General features: G+C 43.0%; 1 protein-coding gene across 1 annotated transcript; it reads right to left on the minus strand.

Moving 5' to 3' along the window:
* Positions 1–4,722: 4,722 nt before the first annotated feature.
* On the minus strand, positions 4,723–16,717 carry LOC111860976 (galactose-3-O-sulfotransferase 2-like). Its single transcript, XM_023845178.2, has 4 exons — positions 16,564–16,717; positions 8,023–8,133; positions 7,420–7,825; positions 4,723–6,271 (listed from the first exon to the last, which is right to left on the minus strand). Exons 1-4 carry the CDS (start codon positions 16,698–16,700, stop codon positions 5,486–5,488), a joined length of 1,440 nt encoding a protein of 479 aa, XP_023700946.2. The 5' UTR covers positions 16,701–16,717; the 3' UTR covers positions 4,723–5,485.
* Between the last annotated feature and the right edge of the window lie 1,454 nt (positions 16,718–18,171).

An 18,171-nucleotide genomic window follows, 5' to 3' on the forward strand; every position in this document is an offset into this window, starting at 1 on the left:
GATTGTGGTCCCCTCCTGCAGCGTAGGGAAGGTTTCTTGCTGGATCAGTGCACTTCTGGAGCCCAGAGCCGTTGAAAAAGGGGGTCTCTTGTGTGGGACGAAGGGGCTTTTGGTGAGCTTAGTGCAGAACATCTACTCTGGAGAGAAAGTGGTGAAATTACTAGCAGGTACACACTCTTAGGTTGCCTGTTTTGAGCTACTGTCCATGATACGACTCTATTAACAAAGATACTCAGAGATAATACTGTTAAACTAATACTGTTATGCTCCATTATCTGGAGAAAACAGGGCTAACTAATAGGCACATTACACTAATTATGGCAGAGTTTAAAACTGATTTTCATTGTGTTTTGAGACATAATAAATGGCATGTATTTGTTTAACAGAAACCTTATCATTTAATGTGCCCAAACAGAGTATTACTCCTTTCACTGACAGCAAATGCTGTCGAACAGAAGACTGTCTGCTTTTAATCTTTTTTTCTAAGAGAATGTAATTAAAATGGAAAGCCACGCTCCCCTCATGTCATCAAGCCTCATAAGGGGAAATTAGGCTCTTTAATGAAGCACTTTGTCAGGCTGAAGAGCTACAAACCAGCCGTCCGGCCAAGATGGAAACACACACACACACACACACACACACAGAAAAGACACAGAGCCACATAGACACATATTAAGGTATGCCACACTGTAACAGGTGCACCTCTAATTATTTCATGAATAATGAGCTTTTTGTGGTGAATGTCCATATAGGCATAAAGAAGGCCAAGGTTATAGCCCAGTAATTTAAAGCTCTTTGCCCATTATATCAGTTGCATTTGAAGGTGCAGTGTTGTTGTGGATTTCCCACAATGCACCACTTTCCCATTTATGACACTGTAGCTATTGAATAATTAAAGGAATTTACCTTTAGTCATAACTGTTAAAGAAACCCAATCTGAGGGGCTGTGGTGGGAGGCAGGAACCATCTGCATCAGGGATGTGTGGTTTGGGACCGCTTTTCCCAGCAGCCATTTCTCCACAGTGGCTAGAATCACAAAAATAAAAGATGAGAGCTGAATTTCTACCAGCACTTGAAGCGAGAAGAGAGCATCAGAAGGAGATAAGAGGCACTATGAATCCGGGGCCAGCATCACACAGCGTGCCCAAGCTCCAACACATACTCTGAAGAGCCAGCTGCACAGTCATTAAAGGCCACTGCACTACTGTCAAAGCACTCCAGGGGGCAGTCACGAGGTGAGTGATTATGAGGCGCTTGGTCAGGGCTGGAAGGGGCAAAGCAACACGACGAGTTACCTGAGGCCCCACGTTCACAGAGAAATCACTGGATCCCTTCTGCTAGATGTCACTCAAAGCAATATTTCAACCTAGGGGGTCCTCAGCCCTCAGATCTCCCTGTCACCCCGCTGAGGACCCCTCCCGCTGGTGGGGGCTGGCAAAGCACACCTTGGTTAATCCACAATCCAAAACAAGAGGAAAACAGTGCTGTCATATCAGCAGCATTCAGACCGCACTATCCGTCCTCCGCCGAGGAATCCTCACCAGATGTGTGATTCTTCAAAACAGCTGGACTGGTTTGGGCTGAATAAAACATGGATGCATGAGACTGAACAAATTGCTAAAGCAGACTTTCATTGCTGATTAATTATTTCTTAGATAATAAAATGGGTGTTTTTCTTATTATCTCGCATGAGTGAGTAGGATTTATTGCTCTGCCATGTAAAACTGCACCTGCTTTGTGTCTCTGCGACTGCAGATGTCACAGTGACATTCACCACGGTTTTACCACTTCTCTGGGAGTAGGAACGTGTAACGCTCACTTGAAACCCTGGGAAATGACAGCCACTTCATAAAACGTCCGTAATTAAAGGACCAGCGATGGTCGGGTGGCATGGAGATCTCATGCTTGCCTTAGCGATGCGCGCGTTTGTTGGGGTTGTCAGGGAAATGGAAAGTGCGAAGGAGAGAGAGATAAAGTGGACATATGCTCTCGCTGATGTATGTTGAGGCTGCAGGCACCAGAAGTAGACTGCATGAAAGACTTTAAAAAAAAACAACATTCACGGCATGGTTCGTTTTCCAGTACAGCAGTCAATCTCTAACCTCCATCCAAGGTAATTTGTCTTCAAGTTCGATCGCACTTATTCTCAACGAGTCAATGGCCCATGAAATCCGACACCCCCGACTGGATGCCCCCCAGCCAGACACAATCCTCTGCTTAATGCTCAAAGCTGCCCAGGGATTTCTTCAACAACCTTATTTAGCCTTATTTACTTTATAATACATGACCTTGGATAAAAAGGTTATGAGTTTGCTCCATTTTAGAGAATGGCGGATCGGTCTGCCAATATAAATAATGAGCCGTAACTTGCACTAAACACGTGTTAATGGGCTCGCTGGTGCGCTAAACACGGAGCACACATTTGCAGCCAACATTTTGGCAGACGTCACTGCTGAGACTATAGGGGGACCCGGTATGCCCAGACACTCACCGTAGATCGCCTGCAAAGCTCCGCCAGATGAGAATTTCTGGGGCGCGGTTTGCTCGAGGCTACTGCTGATTAATTAACTGCTAACTGGTACAGACAGGCTCCAGTTTACATTTCAGGGCCCATCTTCCAATGCTGTGCCAAATGCAGACATCCCAGCTCTCACGGAAGCTCAGGCGGTCGCCCGCAACTCAACAGCAACATCCCTGACACTGATGCGCGATGTCCCAGAAAGCTGTCCACATCGAATTAAAAACGATCCAATGCACTCATCGGCCCATTCGACTGATCACCATCCTCCCCGATCAGCAACTTTTAACATGCATAAGGTGGGATCTCTGGTAATATAACGTCGGCTACGGAAACCACCTAAAGATATGGCATTAATCCAGAGATTTAGCAGGTGGGAAAACCTTAAGGTCCGGTTATGCCAACTTAGCATCACGCTGGTTTGACTCATACCTAGACAGATTTCAAGTGGCTTTGGGTGCAGAGGTGTCCAGATCACATCAGGTAACAGCCAGTGTTCTACAAGGCTCAGTCCTTGGTCCTCTCTTCTCTCTTTATATTACCTCTCTAGGTCAGATCATCCAGTCGCATGTCTTCTCCTACTGCTATTACTTCAGTGACATCCAGAGCTGCTTGACCTTCTTTCCAGACAACACCACTGTCACTGCTAGGATAACTGCAAACCTGGATGAGGGACCATCACCTCCAACATAAAATCTCTAAGACTGAGCTACTTTTCTTCACTGTCAGACCTACCATCCATCATTACATCACTGTTCAATTTGAATAATTCACACTGTTTACCTTAAGGTCTTATAGGATACTAGGAGTAATGTTAGAAGACCAGCTATCCTTTGCTGAGTGTGGCCAACAGGTTAACCCATCCTGTGGTCTGTGTGGATCCCAATAACCCAGGGCAGTGATGGGGACACTGTACTGTAAAAATGGTGTCATCATTCAGATGAGACATAAACCCAAGGTCCTAACTCCCTAGGGTCATAAAAGAGTAAGGGTGGTACCCCACTGTCCTGGCTAGATTGCCCATTGTGGGCCTTTCACATCTAGCCTCCTAATCATCCCCTATATCTAATTGATGAATTTTCCTCTTGCCCCTTCACCACCTTAGCTACTGTGTGGTGAGCGTACTGGTGCAGAATGGCTGCCGTCGCATCATCCAGGTGGGGGCTATACACAGTGATAGTGGTTGAAGTGGCTCCCCATTGGTTCTGTAAAGCACTTTGGGTGTCCTGAAAAGCGATATATAAATGCAACATTCATTCATTCATATAACAACGGACTTCACCTGGTATAACTTCAGGAAGATCAGGCATTTTCTGACTGAGTATGCAGCTCAGCTCATGTTAGCTCATGACTAGACTATTGCAACTCCTTACTAGCAGGATTTCCAGCTCACGCCCATCAGACCACTGCAGATGATTCACAATGCGGCAGCATGTCTGATATTCAATCAGCCTAAACATTATCACGTCACTCCCCTCCATGTCTGTCTTCACAAGCTCCTGATGGTGGAACGAGATGTCAAACCACGTCCAGTCATTAGACTCCCTCTCCACTTTCAAAAAACACCTCAAGACCCATCTGCTCCCTCAATTCCTCTACTAGTCAAGCCAAGTGAGAAGTCAAAATTAATCTATAAAGCACAATGAATAAGAACAATAGTTGTCTGAAGTGCTGCAAAAATCTAATAAGACCGTAACAATAAAACAGAAAAAGAAATCAGCTCTCTTACTGAGTTAAATGCCAAGGAATAAAAATGTGTCATAAGATGGAATGTAAAAACCTGGAGTTCTGACTATCACCAACACGAAGGGCATTACATGGTCAAGTCGGTGTGAGACAAAAACCTGCATGCCCCTTTCAAAATCATTAAATGATAAAAAAAGGCTTGACATTAGATAAAAGGTCACTCGGTACTCAGCTGAAAAAAGCCAGCTTTGATAACTGAGGTTTTTTTGTTTGGGATTTAAAGTCACTGCTCTTTCTGACCCCCATGCTTTTCACAGTGGGTTCTGGTTCCAGGTCACGCGAGTACAGTAAAGGAGCGCTTAATTTTTTGGTCTGTAGCGCAGGTTTCTTCCACCAGGTGGCAGACTTGCTTCACGTCGCTGTGTGATCAGCGAAAGGTGCGGACTGTCGTTGAGAGCTTCAGTCAATCACACACATACATTCAGAAGCCATACATACGATAAAAAAATGCACAAAGGTTTTTAAAAAATACATATTTTAATAGAAATTTTATTTCTAGTGTTCTATCCCCATGTACCTACAAATTAATTCTTAAGGACAGTAGCTTTATGATTTATGGTGTGTACCAAAAATTCCAAAGTTGAAAAAACTTCACATTGCATGATGTTGTTACAGTATTCACAGTATACAGTATTAACTTTTAATCATAGAGAAGCTATGATGTGATGGTCATGATCTACGCTTGAATCTACGAGTTCACTGAGTGTGACTGATGTGTAAGTGGACAGGCAATTGTTGCATGATTAAAATAAACATATCACTTTGAACCAGGTCCTTTCAGATTAACATGATAATAGACACACCAGACGAGGAAACACTACACCATAAATTTTAACCCATATTTTCAATATAGTGTGCTCTTCTATATACCAGACAGTTCAAAAAATGTCGAGACAGTCACTTCCTAAGTATCAAAGTGCATCCAACCCAGGGTACAGGGAATCACCGGTGTTTAAGGTTTTGTTCTCCAGAGCTGTGGGATTAACTTGATTACCAGACTATGGCACGGAGTTTGGCACAGCCAAATGCACACCGCCCTTCTGCCTAGGGTCACTTTTCAAGGCACACTTCGTAGGATTCTCGTGGGCGGCACTTTGGGGAAGACCTTTTGGAGGATGCTGGATTCCTGTCACTGCAGACCCCCTTGAGTCAATCTACTTTGTCTTTCTGTGTTCACCTTGGGGCTCAGTCTCTAGGAACAGCCTTAATGTGAAACCGGCGTTATATTGCAGTCCCATTTGAAGGAATACTGGGGAACTGTTTTTCATAAAGGGCTACTGTGTACTGTAGCTCAGGGGTGATCAGGCCCAGGCACTGCTTCCTGATTGGTCCCTTCAGTTCAGGATTGAGGTTATAACCTTGGATGACAGCAGCACCATACTGTAAGGGTGTCATGTCTTGTTCCTTCACCTGAGAGGGATCCACAGCCCCCCCCTCCAGCAGGCATGTTTTCATGAGCTGCTCCCTTTTCTGCTTTAGCATGGCCACCTCTTGCTTCATTCTTTCTTGCCCCACCATCATGTCCACCTTCCTCCAGAAGGTGGCGTTGAAGTGAAGGTAGATCTTCCAGTCCAACGAATTCCACACTTTGATCTTGTCTATAGTGTCTGGATGCAGCTTCATCCTGGAATCATTATTTCTGCTGTTTATCTTAAAGGAGACCACATCATCAAGTGTCCAGCAAAGGGCATTCTTCAGCAGGATCATGGACTCGTCAAAGTAATCCGACAGAAGAATGAGGTCAAAGTTTTTCTCAATCAGGCTGATGGCAAGTTGGGCCTGCGTCATCTCATTGAAGCCAAAGTCAAAGGCAAGGAGGTTCTTCGCATAGTAGCTGCTGGGCAATGATGTGTTATAGAACTTCCCTGGATCAGCCAGGAACTCATCTAGGCTGTTGACCATCTGAAATATTTCAGCTTTGAAGTACATGAAAATGGATTCCATCATAGATACTGGATTTCGCAAGATGGAGAAATGGAATGTGTCTACTGGCATAACCTTGTTTACCTGTTTAGGAAAGATTAAAAAACATGCAAAAATTATTTTATAATATTATATTTATAGATTAATTAGGGACATTAAAATATATTTTCCTTAGAAAATAGTAGTGATGGCAAAAATAATTTCTAAATCATTTGCGGTATTTTTAGAGCCCACTAGATGGTGCTGTTTTCAAAAAAGGGCTCAAAGCAACTGGGCTCAAAAAATACGCTAAATAGTTCATGAGGCGTTGTTTTTGGCCATTTCTAGAAAATAGACAGTTATACTTAGAGTATGTGCAACTGTGTAGTAGTTCGCTTGCATCCAATAAAGCAAGTTCACAATGGAGATGCAGTCAGTCCTGCTACAATGCGACTAATGCGCTCCTGAAAAATCTCGCCTTCACAAAAATCACGTACTAAAATATACATATCCAATCAGAAAATAGGGTTAGGGGAATGAAACTCCATAGCTTAGGAAAATTCACACCAAATGAAATAAATTCAACAACAAAACAGTTATACCAGTGGCCAATAATGACATTGAATACATTTTAAAGAAGAAATAATAATACATTAATAAATTATAAAACCCATCTCCTATGGGTCTTACGAGTCTCATGAGAATTGCCTAGCAACCGTTTCAACTGATTAGTATTAGCTTGTATTAGCCAGGAGAAAAGTACTACACAAAGTCAGAAAGGAAATCGGGACTGTAAATAAACATCTTTTCTACCCTCTCTGATCAGACTGCAGATAACCATGGCAAGTGGATTCAAAGAAAGGTTGGCTGAGGAAGCAGAAAAATACAGGCTTCCTCACTATGAGATTATAAAGATTCCCAGTGGGCTGCACACTACAGTGCAATACATGTTCGTAACTGCAATGCCAAATACTTGTCTATGTCCTACCATACTTTAAGTACATAATGCATGGTTAGTTTTAGTAAAATTCAAATTTTTAGTATAACATCCATACCACACTTCGTGAGTGTGACTTAAGATCAGCGTTGCTCTATAGCGCCACCCAAGGCCTGGCATCAAAGTACATGGTTGTCTGGCTTATTGGCACATGAAGTGCACACATTCAGGAGCACAGGTGGTCTGGCACTATGGCTTACACAAGTGGCATGTCCACGTCTGCAGTAAGAGTGAATCGGCCCAGAGAAGTACTCACCTCATGTGGCACAAACCTCATGTGGTTACACATAATGTGATATATTGGGATGAACTTCGAGAGGAAACCCTGAACAAAATCAGCCGAGAACATGTCGGGGTAGGCAAACTGGTTCTGCTTGCCAGGAGGCAGAGCAAATGTCAGGTTCCTGCTGTCCCCATAGCGGTAGAGGATGTTCTGAATGGTGCTGCTGCCAGTTTTGTGCGTCTTCAGGAAAAAGATGTGTCTCTTCGGCTGGCAGGAGGCCACCCTCTGCATTGCTGGTCTGGTGGCAAGTCGTGTGCTTGGTTCACCGTCCATGACTCTGCCCGGTGCTGAGACCAGTGCACCGTCAGACCATTTATTAAAGGGGAACTTCATGTTGAAGAAATTCTTATTGAAAATCTCATTCAGAGTTTCGTTCTTCCTAAAAAGAAAATCATCAGAAAAACGTGACTATGGCAGTGCAGGAGCTCCATGTTCGATCCCTAGCCTCTCACCTCCAAGGTTATGAATTTATTTCTAAGCCCTGGTTGTGTGGGTGGAGTTTGTATACTCTCCAGGTATTTCTCAGTCACAAAGCACAAACGGTGGTCTTAAAATTCCTGAAGCACTGGCACTTACCTGGACAGCCTGACCACATCCAGCAGCTGAATGGCCACGCAGAAGAGGCCCAGTAACATGAGACCCAGCCACACAAAGCGCAGGCGAGTCCACAGCCTTCCCTTCAGCCACCTACAGGGGGCAGCAATGATCCAAAAAGTTTTACCCTTGTTAAACCTAAAGCAACCACCTTATATGGTGCAACTGTTGTGTCTGTGTGTGTTTGTATGCAGGTTACTAATCTTATTTTTTTAATTATCACTAGGTGGTGATAGCTACATAAATCAAAAGCAGGAAAAGACTCAATAGTTAAGCAGATATTAAGAAGTTACTCTAAGCCATTAATATGTTTGTGCATGTGTGCATGTATGTAAGTGTAATAACATGTAATCATAGCACTTTATCTTGTGGCTACAAACAGCACAAAGTTTTCAATTTTCACATCTGCTTCTGAAAAAAACACCAAAACCATGGAAACGTGTTTGTGTTTGTCACGAGTATTCATTAGTTTTTTTGCCTTTTGTGCTAATTGCATTAATGTGAGACTCAAAAATGTATTACATGAAATTTCACTACACCTTCTATGAACTTGGCGAGTCCCAGGCAATTAAAGAACACTGACTTTTTGGATCTGTTCATCGGCTTGCTCAAATTAGCAGACCTGATCAACCCTGTCCACTAAAGGGGGACGTTCTTAATCCACTGTTAGCATGCATATCTTGCGCAGCTCTGCCCAAAAACAGACTTTCACAGGGCAGCAAAATGTAGGTAGGTAGAAAACTTGTAATGTGTAAAATGTGTAATGCTATCCCAAGCATAGAGAGCATCGGCAAGTTTTTAATTGCAATGCACAGATATCATGAGTTTTTATAGAACAGGGAGTGAACTTTCAGCTGGTTTTGATTTTGCAGTCATTTTCTCTGAGAGACCTCTGTGTGTGTGTGTGTGTGTGTGTGTGTGTGTGTGTGTGTGTATACCCACATGCGTGTACCTATGTCTTCATGCAGTATGTTTGGTGTTGTTTGAATGTATAGAGCACAGGTTAGTGTGTGTGTGTGTGTGTGTGGATTAGGTTTATATTACATTGTAGGGCCCAAACATCCCCCACAATGTGATAAAAACCTGTTATTTTGATTTTGTGGGGACCATTTTCAGGTCCCCACAAAGATCTGTGAATGCAATCAAAAAACAAAAAATGCCAAAAGGCTTAGGATGCTGTCAACTGTAACTTTTCCTTTTCTTTCTTTCTGTGTGTGTGTGTGTGTGTGTGTGTTGGGGGGGGGCAGTAAGAGCAAGTGTTTCTGTCAGTAGGTGCTGCTTTCTAGGACTCCACCCACAAGGGTGAGCCAGAGGGAGGGAGCTGACATCATAATAACGTCACCTCACAGAAGTGCCTTTTGATGCGTTTCATGGAGGGTGGTCACACCCTCTACACAGCAACAGTTACGCTGAGCATGTGCAGTATGATTACTAAGAGTAATTGGCCAGGCCTAAGGTATAGACTGATAAAACAGATACCCCTGCCAACAGAGTGAACACGCAACCTGAACCCAGGGAATTTCATTGAGTTTGTAAGGACTGATCGTGTTCCACTGTCTACACTGCAGCCAGCCCCCTTTGCCGTTCACCTTACTCAGAGTACTGACATCTGCACCTGATTTTCCTAACTGACTAGGCTGCTTAACTGGTCTAGCTGGCCTTGTACCAACAAGTCTAGGCTTACAGTTTCAATGTACCATGTGCATCAACAATAAAGGCATTGATTCACTCATGTATTTTAGCATGAATTTCAAGAGTAAGTTAAACAATGTCAAGAAATTGTGTGTACAGTATATGAAATTTATGCTTTACAAATATATTTTCATTTATGTGACACTGTATGTGAAATAAGATTTTTTCCTATATTTTAGGTCATTCATTTAAAAGAAGCTACAGAACTTGCTTTATTGGATGCAAGCGAACTACTACACAGTTGCACATACTCTAATGCAAAGTTACACTATGGGTCTCCTCTCTGGGATTTGAGTCGATGACAGATGGGTTATTAGCGCAATATTGCACTAGGTGAGCTACAAGAACAGAAAACATTTGTGTGGGGATTCTAGTGGAAATTTACATGCTTATTTCTGCAAATAGTAAGTTGCAGTGCTTTTGGGGGGCTGGGGTCATCCTGGAATTTTCAAGTTTGTCCTGGAAAAAAATTATTTCATCTCAGAGATCAAGAATTACTAGGTGTCAAGTTACTCAAGAACTATAAACAGCCTCTAGCTAGTATTTTAAATAATTTATTACAAACAAAGACAGATCACACCCTCTACACAGTGACAGCTACCTCAGGTAGGTGCAGGATGATTACTAAATTATGTCATCCCTGTTGTATCATTACTTCAACAGTTAGGCTGGTAAACAAGCTCTAGCCTCAATGAAAATGTACAGAAAAAGAGAAGATAAGACAATGAACAAGACTTCATACACAAATCTTAACCCTAAACTACCCGTTGCAGATAACAGAAGTTGCCTCAAGCTGTAGATCCTCCTGAGTGCAGTTTGCCACCTGCATTCTGAAGCTAAAAAATTACCTAAAGAGAGGATTCACTTGCGTGCAACTCAGAGTCCACTCCACCTGTTCAGAGGCCCAATAACCAAGGGGGGGGGGGATTGCCCCTGCTAACCCAAGTTAACATATACTGTAATAGCAGACAGAGAGTACTGAAGCATAAAATCTGTAAGACAGAAACGGTCAAACCTGTACAGAATCTGTAATCTGTCCTATCCAACATTTTATTTGTTTTTTTTTTTAAAACAGCCGCCATTTTCTCGCACTTTTACAATAGACTGCATTTGTTATCTGCAAAAATTCACCACTTAAATCTGATAGGACCTGTAACATTTAAAACTGGCCAAACACTGAATTTTACTAGCTGTGGTTCAAAGCAGACATGTAGCCAGGTCATAAAATTATAAGTTTGAACCCCCCCCACCCCGGTCAATCAGTACAGCCCAATCAGAAGGGCTGCTGGCCCTTCGAAATTAATTTCTGGTTACACCCCTGGTTTATATAAAGTAATCACAGAGAGCCCTACTTTTACTTGCATAGTGTTTTTTTTTAAAAAACAGTTCTTGTGTCAAGATTTGAGGTGGTAATATTACCACAAATAAATCTGAAAAAAGAAAATAGTAATACTATATGAGGTGTTTCTGTCTTTTTACCCTGTGGCATGTCCAACACATACAATCAGAGGTGCAGCGACAGGACAAGCAGGGCAGGCAATGGCCTGGGGCCCTACGCTGGAAGGGGCCCCCGAGGGTGACCGATTACAAAGTACAATGCAATGACAAATCTGCTACACTATAATACCAAAAGTATTGGGACACCCCTCCAAATCATTGAATTCAGTTATCACTGCCATAGCAACAGGTGTATAAAATCAACACCTAGGCATGCAGACTGGTTCTATAAACACTTGCGAAAGAATGGGTCACTCTCAGGAGCTCAGTGAATTCAAGCGTGGTACCGTGATAGGATGCCACCTGTGCAATAAGTCCATTCGTGAAATTTCCTTAGGCCGCATAAAATTACAGAGTGGGCGACAATGCGTGCTGAGGCGCACAGTGTGCAGAAGTTGCCAACCATCTGCAGAGTCAATAGCTACAGACCTCCAAACTTCGTGTGACCTTCAGATTAGCTCAAGAACAGTGCGTAGAGAACTTCATGGAATGGGTTTCCATGGCCGAACAGCTGCATCCAAGCCTTACATCGCCAAGCACAATGCAAAGCGTTGAAAGCACAGTGCCACTGGACTCTAGAGCAGTGGAGACGTGTTCTCTGGAGTGATGAATCACGCTTGTGAATCGCGCTGGAAATCTGATTGATGAGCCTGGGTTTGACGGTTGCCAGGAGAAACAGTACTTGCCTGACTGCATTGTGCCAAGTGTAAAGTTTAGTGGAGGTTTATGGTGTAGGGTTGTTTTTCAAGGGTTGGGCTTAGCCCCTTAGTTCCAGTGAAAGGAACTCTTAATGCCGCAGCATTCAAAGACATTTTGGACAATTTCGTGCTACTAACTTTCTGGGAACAGTTTGGGGATGGACCCTTCCTGTTCCAACATGACTGCGCACAAGTGTGTGGTTTGGTGGAACTTGACTGGCCTGCACAGACCTCTGACCTCAACCCGATAGAAGACCTTTGGAATGAATTACAGCGGAGACTGCGAGCCTGGACTTCTCGTCCAACATCAGTGCCTGACCTTACAAATGCTCTCCTGGAAGAATGGTCAAAAAGTCCATAAACACACTCCTAAACCTTGCACACAGCCTTCCCAGTAAAGTTGAAGCTCTTATAGCTACAAAGGTTGGGCCAACTTCATATTAAAGCCTATGTATTAAGAATGGGATGTCATTAAAGTTCATGTGTGTGTAAAAGCAGGTGTCCCAATACTTTTGGCAATATAATGTATTTTTGTGTTTTCTGTTTTTCACAAAATTGAAAATAAAGGTAGTGTGGTTAATACATTCTCTTTGTTGATTGTATTAATTTACATTCACAAAAAAATAAAGGTAATAAATGTTACCATGTGGGGGTGGGGGAGTTGGAAGGCCCATGGAGTTTTTAGCCTAAGACCCCCAGAGTCTGCAGAATTGCCTCTGCATACCACTGACAATTAGCCAGGCACATAGCCAGGTACCAGTGACGGGCACAGACTATTTGAGGCGCAGGGATTTGAAGGGGGTGGGCATGGGTCACCAGAACATTTTGATTATCACTATCAAAAAAGTCCACTCAGAACATCAAAAGGGGGCACTTTTAATCATTCGGGCAAAATGGCCACCCCAGTCGGCAAACCCTACAGAAGTGGATTTTTGCCAAGCACTCAACAAAATTTATTTAACTGCAGGCCTGCACAGGGCTCAGCATCTTCCTCATCCTCCTGATCTTTCCACTGTACCAAGTGTTCCTGTCCCACCCCTGACTGGATTAGGCCCAATAAAAACACAAAACATTTTTTTTCCATGATAAAATAGATTAATTCACTTCTGGTCTGCAAACCTGTGATGACTGAAGCTCTTGGTTTCATGTCATGGTGACATTTGACCAGATCATGTGAACAGCAGTGTTCCCTCTAATACTGAGCAGTGTGCCCGGGTATATGGTCAAAAGCAAAGTTAGCCACGTGTATGCGGGGGTGAAAGTTGGGGGGATTCCAAAGCCCCCTTGAGTACCTGGGGTACTCAAAGCCTTCGGGAGCCCCCACCTTGGATGAGTGGAAACAATCAGAGAGCTAATAGGGTCAGGCCTGATTGGGAATGGGGGCTGGTGTGGTGCTGAGGCGTCGCCTGCTGCATGGTGGCACTTGGGTCCCAGTTTGAGGCGACCCATCCGGGTGGGCGCGTGGAACGTCTTGTCTCTCCGGCAAGATGACCACCGTCCTCTGCTGCCAGGGGAGCTTCGTAAACTCCGCGTTTTGGTGGCAGCACTCTCTGAGGTATGCAGACCGGGGAATGGCCAGATCTCTGTAGGTGGGTATATCTGCTTTTGGTTTGGTCGGTCTGATGGCTGCCAAACTCAGTGAGTAGCTGTTGCTGTAGTGGATCAGCTCCTTCTGATGGTGTCTGATGTCACTCCTTTCAACGAGCGTATTATGGGTGACTTCAGTACGACCACTGGCACTAACAGGGTTGGCTATGAGGATTGTATCGGTCCCCATGGGTCTGGAGACCGTGGTGAAAGTGGCTCCATGTTCATTGACTTTGTGAAAGGTCAGGGACTACGAGTCACTGGATCCTGGTTCCAAGGCCCTGAGCTGTAGCATTGGACTTGGTACTCCAATACTGTTGGTGTGGCGAAAGAGATCGATCACATCCTTGTAGGCAGACGCTGGAGGCTCCTGCAGAACTGCAGGGTCTACAGAAGTGTCCAGTTTGTGAATTCTGACCACAGACTTGTTGTTGCTACTCTGAAGATTCAGCTTAGATCCAGTAGGCTACAGAGCATGTGAGAGGAGTGGAGCGGTGAGAATTTCCGCTCCTCGCTCACGAGGCTGTTGGCTCCGCCCACTCCTCCGCTCTAATTCGCACTAAGTCGCTCCGCTCAACATCGCTCCTCGCTCCACTAAAACGTCCTCCCGCTCCAGTCAAATCGCTCCACGCTCGCTCCAGTTTAAAAGAGGGACAAATAATCTGCATGCCTAACAAACGTCACATTAAACCGAAGCCTTATATCATAAAGAAATATGAGCAATGGCAACATTGCCACTCAGAAAATATTTATTTTTAAGCAACATATAGGCAACAACGGACAGGTTTGGCAATGGGATTGCGGGTATCCTGGTTAAAGACAAAGATCCAGTCATTTAATGACTTCTTGGGCACAGCCATCAGTAGTGTGTCTGTCTGCGGGGAGAATGTCAACCTTGTTGAGAGATTTACCTACATCAGCAGTGACATTCATGTCTGGTGACTCTTCCTATGAAGTCAGTAGACAGATTGGAAGAGCATGGGGGCTCATGAGGTCTCTGGAAAGGGATGTGTGTTGTTCCTGATATCTTTGCAAGAGGACGAAGGTCCAAGTCTTTACAGTCCTGGTGCTCCCTGTCTTGCTATATGGCTGTGAGACATGGATGCTATCCAGTGACCTGAGATGAAGACTGGACTCCATCGGTACTGTGTCTCTTCGGAGAATGCTTGGGTACCGCTGGTTTGACTTTGTGTCCCGAATGAGGCACATTACCTGCATTGTGAGGGAGCGTCAGTTATGGCATTACGGCCATGTGGCACGTTTCCCTGAGGGTGATCCGGCTCACAGCATGCTCATTGCTGAGGACCCAAGCAGCTAGACCAGGCCAAGGGGACACCCACGTAACACCTGGCTGCGGCAGTTGGGTGGCCATTTCCGGTGAGTGGGACTGGACCATGTATCTGCCTGGGGGATCACTGGCCAGGATCCTGAGGAGTTTCACTTTATGGTGGGTGCGGCAACGCGCTGCACCAGTGTATGCTCCCCGACCTGACCTGACCTGACCTGGACCCCAAATCCCTAACGGCCCCTTATAGGTGTGGTTCACGAGCTTCTGAATCATTTGCAGATCTGCCAGAAACCCTTCAGCGATGACAGCTGTTTGTCAAAGGTTATCGATAAGGCATGCAAACCCCTCAGCCCACCCTGTGCTAAAACAGCTCTTATGCAAACAGACGCTACTTCATGCCTGTGCTTCCTGGACAGGGGCCAGGCTCACGGCTCACCTGCACTGGATAAGCAGTTTGAAGTCAGGCTGATGGAAAATGTAATAGCACATATATGCTGAGCACACAGGGCGAGATACGGGAGAATTTGCTGACCTGCTGTGACGGGAACGTTTATTCCATGTTTATTAATTCGGTAACATTTATTATTTCAGACTTTGGTTGTAAAAAGCTCATTCAGTGACAAAGTCCCAGCTGCAGAAAACCACTCACTTGCCACTACTGGGTTCAGCTTTTGAAATGTCAAGTACATTTTTAAGACAATAAAAAATATTGATTGTGGTTGTGGGTAGTGGAACGATGGTGATTCTGTCATTGTCACATGATCCCATTATCCAAAAAGTGCATGTCTACAATGATGAAAATAAGAGTTTACCCTGCTATGTACCCAGAGTTTACCCTGCTATGTACCCAGAGTTTACCCTGCTATGTACCCAGAGTTTACCCTGCTATGTACCCAGAGTTTACCCTGCTATGTACTGTGTTTATCACCCACATAGCCATGCAGTAACATTACAGGTTTGATGAACCCCTCCCCCAAATTTGTTTGATCCCAACCACACAAGTAGCCAGGTAGTAAAATAATGAGTTTCAACCCCCCCCCCCGAAATTTGAAGACACCTCGCTCAAATATTTCACCTGTAAAGTCTCAAATATCATTGCAGATTTCAGAATCACACAATTGTATTTGTACAACTGAAGCTTTTATCGGAAGTGATTTACATTTTAGAAAGCGGGCTCAGCCAGGCCCCAAAACCGTTGAGGTTAAGGGTCTTGCTCAAGGGGCCAACAGTGACGTCACTCTGTCAGCCAATGGATCTGAACCAGTGTACTTTGTTCAGTTTCATCACTCTAGTACCCAAAATCACATTAACAATAATGTAAAATGTTACATAAGTTCATTATAATTTGCCAATAATTATGCATATGAGTTACTTGTTACTGTATTCAAGTAAATGCTTCTTTTATAAATTAGGACACTAGTGTAAAACACTCAGTTCCAGGGTACAGACATTCTATGCCTGATTGGTGCTGGAATACGGTGCACAGAGGTCTCCTGTGGGCATTTATGGGTTACATTGTCCGATCGCTATACTGCCTGTCTTTATTTAAAATTATTTTAAGTGTTTTTAGATAATATACATACTTAGCTCTCTTTAGTCATCTACTGTAATTGGTGTAATTTGACAACAAAACATGCTTTCTTAAAGAAACATTGTAAATGTATAGGAGGATGTGAAAAAATAGTCTAGGTTAGCTGGCGTGTAAATCACAGTAAAAACTTGACTTTACAATAAAAGGTAAAAATGCTTCGATATACATGCCTGATTATAGACGGGATTGAGCTCCAGAAGAAGCATCTTTGATCTTTATCTTTTTTTCTTTTAGAAGAGATCATGGTGCCTACAGGAGTCCAGAAACCGCTTAGTAATGTCTCAAGTCGCCTTGGAAGTCGGATCATACTAACCTGCTGCGCAATCTTCACACCAGGGTCATGCACCATCAAAAGTCTCCTCCCCGCTCAAAATTCTCTCTCTTCGTTGCCGCTGAAGGGTGGAGACGTGTGCAGGCTCAGGCATGCAGCGTGCGTAATACCATCTCCACATAAAGGAAACAGGGCTGTTTTGTCATTAACTGTAAATTTGCATTGCACCTGTTGTTACCTCTTTGAAGAAGCAGTGAAGATGTGACGCAAGGGCAAGTATTACAAAGTAGCAAAGCTATTCTTACTTGATGGAAAAGTTTGACAAATATATCATTAACTGGCATACAGACTGCTTGTATTCAAAACAAATGAAGGCCAACAATGAGATAAAACGAAAACGCTACGATCATTTATCACCAATTTTATTATTAATATTCTTAGTTTAAATTACATCTGTAGAGGTGGGAATTGAGGTGACAATTGAAAAAAAAATCAATTTAATTAATTTAAAATAAAAACTACTTTCATTTGTCTATTAACATGTAATTTCTCCATATATACATATAAATTAAGAGCTTGATTCCAAATATCCATCGATCCACTTTCTTAAACCAAATGTATTTAAATGTAAATTTAAATGTAAAATCTGAAGTTTTGGTCAGTTTCTTACTCGTGTTATTGCATCATGAGACATTATTTTTGTCATGGATTTTTTAATATTCAGTGTATGTTTCAGTGTATCTGCATTTAATAAAGGATTCCCTTTTAAATTGTTTTGTTAACTGTACTCTTTCTACTGACATATTTTATAACATCCTAAATTATAACCATCTGCATGTATTGTTAAACAGCTTCATATACAACTCTGCAAAAAAATGAATTTATTCTTAGTCAAGAAACATGCAAATCAAAAGGTTGAGTTACACAAATAGACCAAAATTGCATTTGACATTTTTTGCATTTTAAGTAACATACACTTAATAAGGACAATATTTCATCAAAAAGAAAAAATCACCTTGTCATAACAGAACCATAACAGCAACGACAACATGTAACACCAGTGATGGAAAAAGTTCATTGGAAAGACAGAGAGCAACATTATAAATGCAACACTGCAAAGGGAAAAATGTCAAGTGTTTATTAAATACTTTGTGCAAAAATATGTAAGGTAGTACAAATACAGTATGATGGGTTCGCAGTGCAGATGCAGACAGCAGTCATTTTTGTTTTCACAGTCTATGCTGTAGGTAAGTAAGCAAAGTAAATTAAGTAAAGTAAGAGTAACAACAAGCAAACAATACAAATGAACGATAAAAGGTTCCAAAGGTGTGACGCCAGTGACATTTTTGATTAAAATGGAGGATTTTGTAAATTGCCTGTCACATGGGCTAAAGGGCAGCGTGTATAACTTCTACAATTCAGTTTCATTTTTAGATTTTCTTGCATTATTTTAACAAAATTTCAATTATCCACCCCTCACAGCTCATAATACCAATGGCATGTAGAA

Source organism: Paramormyrops kingsleyae, chromosome 17, assembly GCF_048594095.1.
Source record: "Paramormyrops kingsleyae isolate MSU_618 chromosome 17, PKINGS_0.4, whole genome shotgun sequence".
Taxonomy (NCBI): domain Eukaryota; kingdom Metazoa; phylum Chordata; class Actinopteri; order Osteoglossiformes; family Mormyridae; genus Paramormyrops; species Paramormyrops kingsleyae.

Coding starts and splice junctions, on each gene's coding strand:
- LOC111860976 (XM_023845178.2), bottom strand. CDS start 16,700: ATGATCCGACTTCCAAGGCGACTTGAGACATTACTAAGCGGTTTCTGG. Junction 8,134..16,563: donor TCAATCCCGTCTATAATCAG/GCATGTATATCG, acceptor TGCCCCCTGTAG/GTGGCTGAAGGGAAGGCTGT. Junction 7,826..8,022: donor GATGTGGTCAGGCTGTCCAG/GTAAGTGCCAGT, acceptor TTTTCTTTTTAG/GAAGAACGAAACTCTGAATG.